This window comes from Sprattus sprattus (genome assembly GCF_963457725.1).
Source record: "Sprattus sprattus genome assembly, chromosome: 11".
In the NCBI taxonomy this organism is placed as follows: domain Eukaryota; kingdom Metazoa; phylum Chordata; class Actinopteri; order Clupeiformes; family Clupeidae; genus Sprattus; species Sprattus sprattus.
This window is the reverse complement of record NC_137909.1, coordinates 5,906,228-5,921,841: the sequence shown is the minus strand read 5'-3', so window position 1 is coordinate 5,921,841 and position 15,614 is coordinate 5,906,228. Positions and strand designations below refer to the sequence as shown.

Here is a 15,614-nt window from a genome sequence, read left to right as displayed (position 1 = left end):
TACTGTAAATACAAGGCTCGAATCACACTGAATGATGAGTCAATTACAGTACTACAGTATATAGCGAACTACAGTATATAGAGAACTAGAGTATATAGCGCTAACAACTACCTAGTATAACAACACAGCAAAAGAGACTGAATTTGTTTAAAGGCAGAACTGCGCTCACTGTAGCATGAGAAAGAAGTTGCAGCGGCCAGAACATAGAAAATCATCAAAAGTGAAATGAAAGTGCTATAAAAAGGCAGTGTGGTTCCCAGGGAACAAGGCCTTGACCTAAATGAGTTGACAGAGGACATCTTTGGAGTGTTAGACATCTACAAGGGAAACGATTTAGTTAAAATGCGAACTAGCCAGCCAATATATTTTTTTTAACACAGGGGTGTTGTGATCTGCTAACCTCCGTTATGTCTTCTTGGCAAGAGACGTGGCCAGCTAGTCCATGGTAGGCTGAGTGATAGCAGATAGACTAAGAAACCGAACATATTGAGTAAGTGGTTTTTCAAGTTGGTGGTGGTCCTATGAACCATACAAAAACTTCTTGGCATGGATAATTATCTAAATAAATGTTTTTAAAATGAGGGTTAAGTCAATGTAAGTGTATGGATTACTGTGCTCTGTGATTACTGTATGGATTAGTGTTTATCCCCCCCCCCCACAGCAGGATTTCCTCATTCAATTGTGTGTGATCCCTGCTTGTTTTTCTGGATTGTGTTTCAACATGATGCAAATCAATTAAATGATGAAAAACGAGTACTTGGCGCATGGAATGGATTCTGCGCACTGTAAAACGATACATTGTGGCAATTGCCCCCCCCCCCCCCCCCCCCCCCCCATCCCAAAGGTGCCACAAAATCCATTTGATAGCTGTAGGTATTAGTTGGAACTGGACATTTTGGCTGCACTTTTTTTTTTTTTGCCATTCTTGTTCGCTTTTTAGCAATACGTCTGCTTAGCCTTGTGGAGGACTTCAGTCACGAGCATTAAGTGCACACAGGCAGGTAGGCTATCCAATCATTTCATTCGAGCTGAAATAAATGATTGAACAGGATTTTTACAGCCCTGTGACTGCCCGTATAACATAATTTAGTTTTATTGTCAGAACACTTAGTTTATTTATTGATGTCGGGATAAAGGATAATTTCAAGAAATAACACAAAAATGCTTCTGAAATACATTGCCTACCCTAGCTGATTTTCGCTCAGTTTTGTATTGAGCTCAAAGAGGGTTCGCTGAGCCAACAATCTTTGCGTAGGCCAGCATAAAGCAACGACGACTATGGTCTACATATTCGTAACTTTTTTTGTTTATATATATATATATATATATATATGAGTAGACTGTATGTCATATTTAAATAACGCTGTTACATTGTTGCCTCTAGAGTAGCCTACGCCACACAGTTACGGCAATAACCTAGACCACGTGAAATATTCGCACACGTTTGCGCATGCTTACTTAGCTTTTGAGGTATGTTGGTTGGTTGGTTTGTTTATGCGCTGAAAAAAGCGAAAGCGTAATGGCGGCAGGCAGACTGTGATGAGCTAGCAAAAATAGCCAGGAATCCTCACCTAGAGCTTGTAAGAGAACGGAGGGTTGGAATTGTCTTAAGACCTTCTTTTAGATCGTCTCGCCAAAATGCAGATCACACTGAAAACCCTCCAACAGCAAACCTTTAAAATCGACATTGACGGAGAAGAAACGGTGAGAGCTTGAAACCATGCATTTGTCGGAAGGGGGTGGAGGGGTTCTCTGATGAGTTAGCTTGCTAGCTAGCTGGCTAGTTAGCATTTTAACGAATCGTTTCCCTTGAAGATGTCTAACACTCCTCTGTCGTCCTCTGTCAACTCATATAAGAGGTCAAGGCCTTAGTCGCCGGGAACCACATTGCATTGCATGGCACTTTCATTTCACTTTTGATGATTTTCTATGAAAAATATTTAGCCAGCTAGTTCAGACGTGTGGCTAACAGTGTAAGGGTACAGGCTGAGTAATGCTAGCCTGTAGCCCGATAGCTTTTATTAACTAGCATAGCAAGATAATTGCCTGCTGTAGCTAATGTTGATTAACTTGGTTTCAGAATCCTCTAGGACACGAGTCTCATTTCTTAAAGAACACGATATGCCTTTTACAAAATAAAATCATTAGTCGCTGACCGTATACAAGTAGTTATATTTTAGCCTAGAGTACAAGTGATCTCTTTGGTAAACTGATGTGGGCTAATACTAGCTAGCAGTTTTGCCATACCAAGAAAGGCGGATGACTAGCCAATTTCTAACTTACATTTGCAAGCTAACGATATGTGTATATTATGCATACGTTGAAGTAGGTTGCGTTAGCTTGCTGGTGTTTCCATCAGGTCGGAAGACATCCAACAAGATATTCACCATATTTCCCAGTAACTTTTCTCCAACGAGCTAGGTAGTTCTACAGTGGTGGTGTAGCGAACTTTGTGTATAACCATGTTCGTAACAAAGTTGAATGTCCCGACTCGACTCCCGAGCCATTTGGCAAGATTGGCATGAATGAATGCTGTCTCACAGCCAATGGAATTCTGATGGTTTTCGGAATAACCCTTGCCAAAAACTGACCAGGGTAGTTTGCCAACCTTATGAAGGAACTTTACTAGCCAAGTGTACTTATCAAAGTGAGGTTTCTTTCTTAAAATTCCAATCCAATGTTGCTCATGTTTTGTGTAAAGCCATACGACAAATCTCTTCAAACCAAATCATCTTTGTTTTTCAATTTTTTTATTATTTATACCCATTGGCCCACCACGGACCTTGTGTTATTAGTCATTCTGTTGAAAACTGAGCACACTACATATTTGACAGTTTGGCTTCATCCTGTCTGTAGGGCCAAAACATCTCGTTCAGTTATAGCTATTCATAAATGCACATTGCATCGTTCTGTAGTTTCATGGGACGTGATAAGTGGTTTAAGTCTGTTGTAGTGTTGCATTGGCATGCTGTGGGGAAGAAATTGTGTCAACAAAATCTAATTTACTGTACAAAATATCATTGCAACACTGCATTGCATTGAGTTACTAGAGAAGGTACATATTCAAGGGTACCATTTTGGTAACACCGGTAATGGATATAGTGTATTCACTCTGCTTTCACCTTGACCTCAGGTAAAAGCCTTAAAGGAAAAAATAGAAAATGAGAAGGGAAAGGAGGGTTTTCCAGTTGCGGGACAGAAGTTGATATACGCAGGTACAGTATGGTCCTCTTTGGTTCACCTTTTCGCCTTGTATTTATTGTATGAGAGTGTCTTTCAGACTACTGTATGCTAATGTGTAATTTTCCCACTGAATCCTGCTGTAAACTGGTCAGAGGAGCTGGGCTGCATCAGCCAGTCCTTTTCCCTGATAAGGTTCATGTAGGGCTGATACTATTCATGTGTGGTTTGGATAAATGTGCAGCAGGCTGTAGATGGGTTAATGACAAAGATTTTGTCACCTGCTCTCAGGTGAAATGTTATTAGATTGTTTTGTTCTTCACAGGCAAAATCCTTAATGATGACACAGCTCTGAAGGAATATAAAATAGATGACAAAAACTTTGTGGTTGTCATGGTAGCAAAGGTAAGAGATGTCTTTATCAAGCTCCACTAAAATAAATACTTTTTGTTTGACCATTTCTCTGACCCTTTGTATTTGTTTTATAAGAACATAAGGATTAAAACATTCATAGCTGTTTTCTTGTATAATGATACTGGTAGGGTTCGCATTTATAAAGCTATGGCATTTATATAGCTCCTCTGGGCGATTGAAGAAGGCAGGGCAAGAGGGTAATAAGCCAGTCTTAAAACCACATTAACAAGGAATGTCAGTATCTCAATGTTCTGCTAAATGAAAAGGTTCCCAAACCATGCTTTCTGACATTTGTCATTAAAAAAACATTTGCTCCTCCATTGTCCCTGAAACGTTAAAGACGAGCAATGCTTCTAACCCATGCTTTTAACCCACATCACAATAACAGTCTGTTGAAATTGTTATATGATGGTACAATTACGTGGACTTAATTGAAAACCAAGCCATTTTTATGGACTTGACGCTCAAGAAATAGAACGGTGAGCTCTGAAGTTGACACATCACACACTGCGTTGGCGTTGCTCCATTAAAAAGAACTAGAAGCGTAGTTTGTCCCTTGTCAGACACCATCACTGGCCATTAGACTTAAGCTCTCATATACATAGATACATGTAGGGTCTCCTGAATATAATACAAAATGTGATTATGGATTATCTCATTTCAAAACCAATGTTGAGTTTGCTGTTGTAATAGCCTCTCCAATCAAAGCTGTCTGTAGGATTTTGAATATATGTTTTGTATATATAAGATAACCAGTTACATTCCTGCACATTTTTTTTTCTAATTCTTATGTAAAGTAGTATTTATTGTTACACTAGGTCTCTATTGCTCGTAGCTTGACTTGTACATCGTTTGGACAAAAGCGTCTGCTATATGAGTAAATGTTAATAACCTGGCTGCAAGGATTTACTCCCATCAGCAGTTTTGATCTCAGTCACTGATGTTGAGTGATGCGGCTCAGTTTATAGATGACATCCTTAATCATCCCAAAGGTGTTTGGGGTATAGTTCAGGGCTCTGTGTTGGCCTGTAAAGTTCCTTTATAGCTGTGCGCACAGTAGCAAGACATTACTCCATGTTGCCACCGCATCACAACCTCGATGATGTTCCCTCTAGATGTTTCCACTTTTACTGTGAAGCAGCCCAGTAAACTAGGGCAAGTCTAACAGGACAGAGCTTTGTGGACTTGGAATGATGTTGTCTTATAACGGTGCCACATTGAAATCACTGAGCTATGTACAACCTATTTTGCTATGAACATTTGTTTGTCAGTGGAGACTGCACAGATTTTTTTCGCATCTTTCTGACTGGGTTTAATTGAGGCAGCAGAACTCATTAATTAGGAGTGTCTACACACTTTAACTAATAGTGTATGTATGCTTGTATGCTACTGCTGTGTGTAGCTAAGGAGAAGGTAAATCACCTGACCACGTTTTAAAACTGGTTTCACCGCTGTTACATTTCCTGTATGGTAGTCCCTTATTGACCCTCACACACACATATTTGTGACATTATCTAAGGGGGAGAAAGGTGAGTGGTTGTTCAGGAGGGCCACTGTACATAATTGGCTGGGTAGGTTGCTCTAGCAGTACCGTGGTGTTAGGAATGTCTAATTTTAAACTTCTTCAGATGTAATGAGATTGCTGATCTCTATTGTCCTTCAGCCTAAAGCAGCTCCTGCTGCAGCTCAGCCTTCACCTGCTACCACAACCACCAGCAGCTCCAGCACTACGGCCCCCACTACACCCTCTGGTGCAGGGGCATCAACTGCAGAGACCCCACCTGAGAGTGCCTCCAAGGAGGACAAGCCTGCCGATGACAAGCCTCCCACCAGTGCCGCACCTGCCTCCACACCTACCCGGTATTCACTGTCTTTGGGCTGCTTTTCCTATATGATGTACACGTCTGGTCCAGGTTTCAATTTTATACTTTGTTCCACCTAAATAAAAAAAAACCTTGTTGTGTATTCATATTCTAGTTGGTTAATGTGTTGTCAGATTGAATCATAACTTTGAGAATTTTTGTGAGTAAATATATATATAATTGTATTTTTTGCATGTGTGTGGAAGGAGAAAGAGAGTTGGTTAGAAAACAGGCCTGGACTACGTTTTTTCTGTGTTATGAGTCATAATATAACGTATAACATAACTTATGACCATATTGTGTTCTCTATTACAGTTCTGCAGCAAATGTTAATATTTTTGAAGAAGCAACATCTGCACTGGGTGAGTTGGAGAAAATCATTTGTTCATTTGAAGTCCTCCTTTTGTTTATTCATCCTTGCAGCTGTCATAGGATAGTGTATAGTAATATAAAGATTTATATTTATATTATTTTTTAAGTGACTTCTTCTGAGCCCTTGTTGCTTGACGTGATTGTATCATGCTAGAAGGTGTTAGTCTCCATTTGGCTTAGCTCTACTTGTACCCAGTATCCCTTCTGTCTTTCCCCCTCAGTGACAGGCCAGTCATATGAGAACATGGTGACTGAGATTATGCTGATGGGCTATGAGAGAGAGCAAGTGGTTGCTGCACTAAGGGCCAGCTTCAACAACCCAGACAGAGCTGTGGAGTACTTGCTTACAGTAAGAAACCTTCCAAATAGTTACCAAGTAGTTTTTGTGGAGTACTTGCTTACGGTAAGAAACCTTCCAAATAGTTACCAAGTAGTTTTTGTGGAGTACTTGCTTACGGTAAGAAACCTTCCAAATAGTTACCAAGTATTTTTTGTGGAGTACTTGCTTATGGTAAGAAACCTTCAAAATAGTTATCAAGTAGACTGAAAACCCATGTTCACACTTGTGGTAAACACCAGACTTGAAGTTGTTGTTTGTCATCTCAGGGCATGCCAGCTGAGGGGGAGGGTCATACTGGTGCAGAGGTGGTCGATCCTGCTGGGGGGGGCACCACAGCCGTCTCCACTGTAGGTCTCACTTCCCCTACCCTCACAGCTTCCTCACAGTCTGCGGCATCTGGAGGTGAGAGAGGCAAACATGCGCACAAACACACAAACAGTCGCACAAACACACAAACAGTCGCACAAACACACAAACAGTCGCACAAACACACAAACAGGTGCACAAACACACAAACAGGTGCACAAACACACAAACAGGTGCACAAACACACAAACAGGTGCACAAACACACAAACAGGTGCACAACCACACACATGTGCACAAACACACACTCCCATGTGCACAAACACACACACAGGTGCACAAACACATGCGCGCACACACAGGTGCACAAACACATGCGCGCACACACAGGTGCACAAACACACACACACACGTGCACAAACACACACACACACGTGCACAAACACACACGTGCACAAACACACACACACACGTGCACAAACACACACACACACGTGCACAAACACACACACACACGTGCACAAACACACACACACACGTGCACAAACACACACACACACGTGCACAAACACACACACACGCACAAACACACACACACGCACAAACACACACACGTGCACAAGCACACACGCACAGACCAGACCAGCTTCCTCACAGTTCTTGGCTACTTCCTGGTGGTATGGAACAGGGACAACAAGTTTGGACCTAGAATTGAACATTGTGGCACTTAACACCAAGTCAAGTGGGGGTAGAGTGGGAGACGAACTTCTAAATTGAATATAATTTATATTGCTAGTTAGATAAATATAATTGCCCTCAAGTAATTTAACTTTTTCATAAATGTGTTTTGCAACTTGAAGGCACACTGAAATGCACTATTTGTATCATAAATTTGCCCTCATGAGTCTGTCACTCCATTCGTGCCCTGTAGCTCTCCTGAAAAATGTGCCATTGACAATGAACATTTACTTTCTTACCTGTTTGATAGTTAGAGCACTGAGTTGAGGTTGTCACACATATTAGAGTCGGAGGTTCATTAACACATGTGCCTGCTCATGATGCATGATCTCCCAGCCAACCCTCTTGAGTTCCTGAGAAACCAGCCCCAGTTTCAACAGATGCGGCAGATCATCCAGCAGAACCCCTCTCTGCTGCCCGCTCTCCTGCAACAGATAGGCAGGGAGAACCCCCAGCTTCTGCAGGTAGGAAAGCTCTCATTACATCTACACATCCTTTCATCCTCTGCCAGAGATGGTAATCATTCATTAAGACTCACTGGGACGGTCACTGGACCCATTATTTGTCTGAGTTTAGCATGTCTTATAAGCTGGAGTAAAGTTAGGTCTCTAACAAACACTCACCATATGCATCCAACAGTGGTGCACCACCGCAACTGATTTAGCGGTTTAACGTCCATCCATACACAGACCCCTGGATTAATCTAAATGTACCATGTGGGTCTGTGTATATCACACTGAGCATGGACAAAAGAAAGAACAGCAAAGAATTGTCTGGGGGTTGTAGAACCAAAATAGTAGAAAAGCATGGACAATCTCAAGGCTACAAGTCTATCGTCGTAGAACTTAATGTTCCTGTGTCCACTATGCGCAGTGTCATCGAGAAGTTTACAGCCCATGGCATTGTCACTAACTTCCCTGGATGTGGAAGGAATAGAAACATTGATGAGAGAATGCAACAAAGGGTGCTGTTGTAGGAGACCTAGGAGGTCCCCACTGCTGATGGACATAAAAAAGCCAGACTGGAGTTTACCAAAAACCTTCCTGGGGAAGCCAAAATCATTCTGGGAGAACATCCTGTGGACAGATGAGACCAAAGTAGAGCTTTTTGGTAAAACACTTTACAGAGAACGAAATGAGGCCTTCAAAGAAAAGATCACGGCCCCTGCAGTCAAACATGGTGGAGGTGGACCGATGTTTTTGGGATGCTTTGCTGCTTCTGGAACCCAATGCCTTGACTTTGTGCATGGCATCATACAATCTGAGGACTACCAAAACATTTTTGGGCGCAATGTAGGGCTAGTGTCAGAAGCTGGGCGTCATGGGTCTTCCAGCAGGACAATGACCCATAGCACACTTCAAAAAGCACCCAGAAATGGTTAAGACAAAGCACTGCAGAGTTCTGAAGTGGCCAAGATGAGTCCAGATCTTAATCCCATAGCACACCTTTGGCATGATCTCAAAACAGCAGTTGAGAGAAGGCACCCTTCAAATGTGAGAGGCCTGGAGCAGTTGGAAAAAGAAGAGTGGTCCAAAATTCCAGTAGAGAGTTGTAAGACACTCGTTCATGGTTACAGGAAGCGATTGATTTTAGTTATTTTTTTCCAAAAGGTATGCTACCAAATATTAAGTTGAGGGTGCCAATTATTTCGTCCAGTCCATTTTTGGAGTTTTGTGTGGAATCAAGTCAGATTTGGCATTTTTTTCTCAGATTGTTTTGTGTTGTTCCAATGCAATCAAAATAAATAAACATGTGAATACTAGGAAGTGCAGGGGTCCAATATTTTTGTCCATGACTGTATATGCATTTAACCAGCCAGACTTATAAAGTCTTTTATCTATCAACTTACTTATTGCTATCTAGGAAAGTGTGATAGATAGGTATCCTGTGATATCATATTAGATATGTATCGCTACTGTTTTCCCTCTTAGTATCAGATATTTTCCCCTTTCTAATTCCCCCTACCTTGCTCCTTCCCCCTTACCTATCCTATCCTGTCCTAAATTTCCCTCGGGATGAATAAATTATCCACTCTACTTATAGGGGTCATATAAGTGGTGTGCAAGAAACAGCCATAGTGTTGGGTCACTGATGTGGTGGACCATTGGATGTTTGTTTAGCTTCTATAGCTTTAATAACAGCTTTAACTGTCTTCTCCTCTAATGGCCATCCTCCTCATCCTCTGCACCAGCAAATCAGCAGCCACCAGGAGCAGTTCATCCAGATGCTTAATGAGCCGGTCCAAGAGGCAGGGCAAGGGGGTGGTGGAGGAGGAGGTGGTGGTGGTGGTGGTGGAGGAGGAGGAGGCGGTGGCGTTACCACCGGCAGTGGCGGCCTGGCAGAAGCTGGAGGAGGTCATATGAACTACATCCAGGTTACGCCACAGGAGAAGGAAGCCATTGAGAGGGTAAGACGGATGAATGTATACCTCCAATGTTTAACATATATTACAGACAAAATGTCTTTATCTATGTTATGTTGAACTTCAAGACTGCAGTGCAACCGTGTGTGACTTGTTGTCTTTTTTGTGTGTGTTTTTTTCTTCTAGCTAAAGGCCCTAGGATTTCCAGAAGGACTTGTTATACAGGCATACTTTGCTTGTGAGAAGAATGAGAACTTGGCTGCAAACTTCCTTTTACAACAGAACTTTGATGATATCGACTAAAGGGAGATATAGTTGCCTGTGCCCGAACCCCCCCCCCCCCTTTTTTTGTCAATTGATCATATTGGAGAGAAAAAATGGGCCCTCACGCGTTACATAAATTTGACTCCAATTCACCTGCTTGATAACACTGGATTGTCATCTCCGTCTGTATTCAAGAGCTGCGCTGTTTACTCAGATCACCACCAATAAGTAAAAACGAACTTGCTTCATCTGATTCAACTGTGTGCTACCTGTTTTTTTTTTTTATTATTAAGCACAGACAAGCACATTTGTTCTGTCATTACAAGGAAGCTGAAGACCGGTTTTAAAGAGTTGATCGCTGAGCTTGTTCTTCCCAAGTGTAGAGGTGGAGTTGGAGCCTAGCTGGGAAGTTTGTTATGGCTTCTGCATAAATGTTCCTGTTTGATTGATTTATCTCTTCTTTTCTCTTTCTCTCTTTGTTTGACCAGTATAGGGATCCAAAATAACTCAAAAATGCTGGTTTAAATGAAAGTAAAGATTTTTAAACAACCACATGCATTAGTTTTCTGGTCTTCTTTTTGTAAACTACAAAACATCAAACTAGTGCATTTATACAGACAAATCTGGCAGCCGACTGCAGTTATACTGATATTCTCACGTCATCTTAGGAATGCCACTCATTTGATTTCATCAAAACCATTAAAGGCATGTATATGGCTCACGTAGTTTACATCAGGTGACAGTTACTGTCTACAATTTGTCATTTTTACAGAGAAAATAAAACTTTTTAACATAAAATGAATAATTCCCTGATTCATTTATGGCTGTGGTCATTGTATTTGAATGTGGGAGTGACAAATGACTGGGAATCTAGAATCTGTCTTAAGTATTTTTATCTTTATCCCTGCAAGTGAGACCATAAAAAAACAATGTTCACAGCTCGTTCTAGTTAATAGCTTGAAATCAAAATCTCTAACTTGTAGAAAGGGTTAACTCAATATGCAGGGCTGTAAAACAGATTGCTGGTGTTTCAGTACTGCAGATGCTGCCATGTTGGGTTGAAGTGAACACTGACTCTAAAGTACAATGACTATATTTACATGCCGTTGGAAGTAGAATGAACACATATTTGCATGGCTGGATGCATCATTAATGTCTCTGTACGTTCATACAATTATTGGGAACCATATGGTTAAGATGTGTTTTCCTCACGGTAGGTCTGCGGTCGTGCAAATGCTGACAGTATGATTGCAGAAGATGGAAAGAAAAATGTAATTACAAACCTATCATAGCTATAGTATGGTAGTAAATTCATTGAGATGACCAAAAATGAATATGTGGATTTTCCAATGGATTTAAGCAACCAATGCTCACTAACTAAAGCTGCAGCAGGGACGCGAGTGCCTCACTGATGGAGTTGAGTATGTAAATATACATGTGCCATGCAGGTTTTCTCCCCTAGATTGGTCTGTGGACATTGAGTTTATTGCAAAGTGGTGCTGCATTTTAAAATCCCAGATTTAAAGTAAAGGCCAATGCAGAAAAGGAAGAAAGTGTGTGAGTTGAGTTTAGGAAAGAAAAAGACTGAAATAATTCAATTCAATTTTATTTTTATAGCGCCAGAACAATCAAATTGTCTCAAGGCGCTTTACAGAGTCCAGAGCCTAAACAAGAAGAAGTGTTTCTGTCTTGTCTATGTGGAACCATTTTCAAACAGCCGACCAAAGGAGACTTTGATTAAATATGATAATATGTCAATATGCAAATTCTCCCTACTGCAAGTAGGCTACCTCAGGAATGGCCATTTGTGTTTTGTCAGAATTCTACTGAATAATGCTGGCAGACCAAAGTTTGTCTTAGATGAAGTCTGACATAATTTGTTGTACTGACAGGCATGATTTGGCATAATTATTATGACCGCCGCGCAACAGCGCTGCGGCGGTCATATAGGTTTAGTCAGAGTTTTTTTTCTGGTAATTAGTGTGCTTGCCCGTAGGGAAGCACAGTATTGTTCTTCATAAGTTTCTTTATTTATTTATTCTCCCTGTTTTTCTTGCAGCTAACTACGCCTCGCCCGATTGAGATAGAGACGCCGTTCAAACACCGAAACGACCGGCCCGATCCGGTGCAACCTGCTATATCTTTTCGTGGCGGTACTCCTTGCCACTCTTTTTTTATTCCTCTTTTTCATCACCTTTTTTTCCCCATAGACTTACATGGCAGAACTCTGTGGCATTATGACATCATAATGGGGTCATTAAAACTGGCTTGCACCTGTGCTTCACTGACACCTGCGCCAAGGTGCCAAGGCTCCTCTTCTCTCTGTCCCTCTCCATTCAACTGTATAACTAGGAATATTAAGAGACACCTTCCATACCAGGGCTCTACTCACTCATGCATACTCACTCATGCACACTCACTCATGCATACTCACTCATGTTTACTCACTCGTGCATACTCACTCATGCATACTCACTCATGCATACTCACTCATGTTTACTCACTCGTGCATACTCACTCATGCACACTCACTCATGCATACTCACTCATGTTTACTCACTCATGCATACTCACTCATGCCTACTCATGTTTACTCACTCATGCATACTCACTCATGCATACTCACTCATGTTTACTCACTCATGCATACTCACTCATGCATACTCACTCATGCATACTCACTCATGTTTACTCACTCATGCATACTCACTCATGTTTACTCACACATGCATACTCACTCATGCATACTCACTCATGTTTACTCACTCATGCATACTCACTCATGCATACTCACTCATGCATACTCATTTGTGCATGCTCATCCAGCAGGGAGAGTGTGTGTGGTAGGCGCGCACGGCTGACACCTGCCCCAATTCCAAGGCACTTGTTCTCTCTGTCATGGCCGCAACAGAGCAAGCACACTCTCGCAGTTCGTTCACGAAACGCATTCTAGTTTTTCTTTTTATTATTATTTATTTATTTATTTCTGTTTGCCGATTTTCTGTCAACGATTCCCGGGACACTGAAACACGAGGTGCACGAAACACCGAGGTGGGCATGTAGCCCCACTAGATGAGCGTGGAACCATTGATTTTCGTTTTGATCCGTTGCACCCCCGTCGGACTGGACCCGTTTTAAAGAGGGTGGGGCGATTCAGTTTTCTTTGAATAAGTCGAAAACCGTAAGGCTAAGGAGGACCACATTTTTTTTGTATGTTGGTCTTAAGAGGCCACGTCAACCATTCCACTACCACTTATTTCATGTATAGCGCCACCTAGTTACAAATGAAAAAGCAAAAATGGAGTGTTGTAAAACATTTTAATTGTAAGTTTACAAGGTCAGAACTGCACGAAATCGGAGGTGTGGGATCATTATGTCACCTTCTGACTGCACGTTAAGTTTTGTGGAATTCCATTCACGGGTGGGCATGCAATAAATTGATTTATATGATTATACATCGACTGGCCTGTAGGTGGTGGGACACAGTTTTCTTCGAATATCCCGAGAACCGTAGGGCCTTGGAGTGCCAAATTGTTCTTGTATGTTTGTGTCAAGGGGCCATGTCAACCCATAGCATAACCAGTCATTACATGTATAGCACCACCTAGTTACAAATTAAAAAGCAAAAATTAGGTGTTTTAATCAAATATATGTCAAAAAATTACCAAATTTGCCAGGGACATCAAGCCTGTAATCGTCCATCTTCGGTAGAGTTTTTGTCCATGGATGGAGCAAAATGGCTCTGTAGCGCCCCCTAGAACATTGCAAAAAACCCTGTGCATTGGGGTTATTTTGGCGAAGCTTGACGGAATTCGGTACACGTCTTCATCATGCATGGACGCACCAAAAAGTCTCTTGACGCCATGGTGGCAGATCCACAGAAAGTCGGCCATTTTTAGTGGAAGATGCGTTTTGACGGCGTTTGCACACCTGGCATCTGATCAGTGGCGGTCCGTCAGGGCCTTCAAGGCCTTCTCTGCTGGCCTAAACATCATCAGAAAATAAATGTAATAAAATAAATTTAATTTTAATATTTTCTTTTCATAAATATGTATTAAATGATTCCCCATAGTCCATTATCTTCATTTCATGCTTCCAGCGTTGTTCATTTATGTTAGAGCTTTCATCCAATCATATTTCCGCTATCATGTGTTGCCACGCTCCTTTAAATCTTCCCAGAGAACAGAAATCTTCCCTGAGGCCTTCAGAATTCACATTGAAGGCCCGTGTACATCTGATTGGCTATCACAACTTGCTGTTTCAGTTCATTTAAGTTGAATGAACTGAAACAGACAGTTGTGACAACCAATCAGATTTCGAGTTGGCGACACTGGGCCTTCTAGAAGGCCCGGAAGATTTCTTTCCTCGTGTTGAACGTGACACGTAAACGTCCTTTGATTGGATACTGAGGCAGACCGGTGCAGTGCTTCAGTGCTCAGTTTAGCTGGCTAAAACGACGTACATCGGTTTCAATGCTTATTCTTCTAGTTGTTTAAATTGGTAAGACTAAATATAATTACATTAACCAACTCAAATAAATTAGTTTACACAAACTTGATAATTCCAGTTTTTGATACAATTACAACGCCATTTTCAAGACGGAACTTTCAAGAAAAACTGGATATCGTGAGGATGGGAAGTTTAATGAAACTGCTTTGCAGGTGGGACAATGCGATGTTACTTGTTAAACTTGTTAAACCTCACATTGAGTCACATAGGCTACTTTTGGTGGACTTAATAAAACTTTGTAGACTAATCCCTGAAAATCGCCTTTTATTTTTAAGTTGTGAGAGTAATATCCAAGCGATCATATAACTTAGAGTTTACTACTCTTAATGTATTGTTAATACGGGTGTATTGATTTGAAATGCTCCGGAAATATTAATAAAGTCTGTTGTACTGGACTATGTTAAGGTGATGCAATGCTCACTTATACTGCCTTTCTGTATAAAATATACTGGTTCGAGAGCCATGGCGTCATAATGATGGTATTAGGAGGTGGATTCACTCAGTTTAACATCGTGTAGGACATCGCTGAAGGCCTAGTCGTGAAATGCACGGACCGCCACTGCATCTGATCAAACTCCTCCGACAGATTTAATGGTAACGCCTTGAAATGTGGTCCGGCTACTCTTCAGCCATGGGCGACTAAAAGTTCTATTGGATTTTCTCATAAGTCGGAAGGTGTGGGCGTGGCAGACCCTCAAACTTTGCCAACTTGTTAGTGCTTGCCACAAAACCCAAAGTGTCTTATAACTCAATCGCATATACAGTGGGGCAAAAAAGTATTTAGTCAGCCACCAATTGTGCAAGTTCTCCCACTTAAAAAGATGAGAGAGGCCTGTAATTTTCATCATAGGTATACCTCAACTATGAGAGACAAAATAAGAAAAAAAATCCAGAAAATCACATTGTCTGATTTTTAAAGAATTTATTTGCAAATTATGGTGGAAAATAAGTATTTGGTCACCTACAAATAAGCCAGATTTCTGACTATCACAGACCTTTTACTTTTTCTTTAAGAGGTTCCTCTGTCCTCCACTCGTTACCTGTATTAATGGCACGTGTTTGAACTTGTTATCAGTATAAAAGACACCTGTCCACAACCTCAAACAGTCACACTCCAAACTCCACTATGGCCAAGACCAAAGAGCTATCAAAGGACACCAGAAACAAAATTGTAGACCTACACTAGGCTGGGAAGACTGAATCTGCAATAGGTAAGCAGCGTGGTGTAAAGAAATCAACTGTGGGAGCAATTATTAGAAAATGGAAGA

General features: G+C 41.3%; 1 protein-coding gene across 1 annotated transcript; it reads left to right on the top strand.

Annotated features, from left to right (window-relative positions):
• The first annotated feature begins 1,479 nt into the window (after positions 1–1,479).
• rad23b (RAD23 homolog B, nucleotide excision repair protein) lies at positions 1,480–10,391 on the top strand. The gene is made up of 10 exons (XM_080848271.1): positions 1,480–1,704; positions 3,134–3,215; positions 3,506–3,585; positions 5,258–5,454; positions 5,772–5,818; positions 6,050–6,177; positions 6,435–6,570; positions 7,548–7,675; positions 9,403–9,618; positions 9,760–10,391. Exons 1-10 carry the CDS (start codon positions 1,639–1,641, stop codon positions 9,874–9,876), a joined length of 1,197 nt encoding a protein of 398 aa, XP_080704397.1. The 5' UTR covers positions 1,480–1,638; the 3' UTR covers positions 9,877–10,391.
• The last annotated feature ends 5,223 nt before the right edge of the window (positions 10,392–15,614 follow it).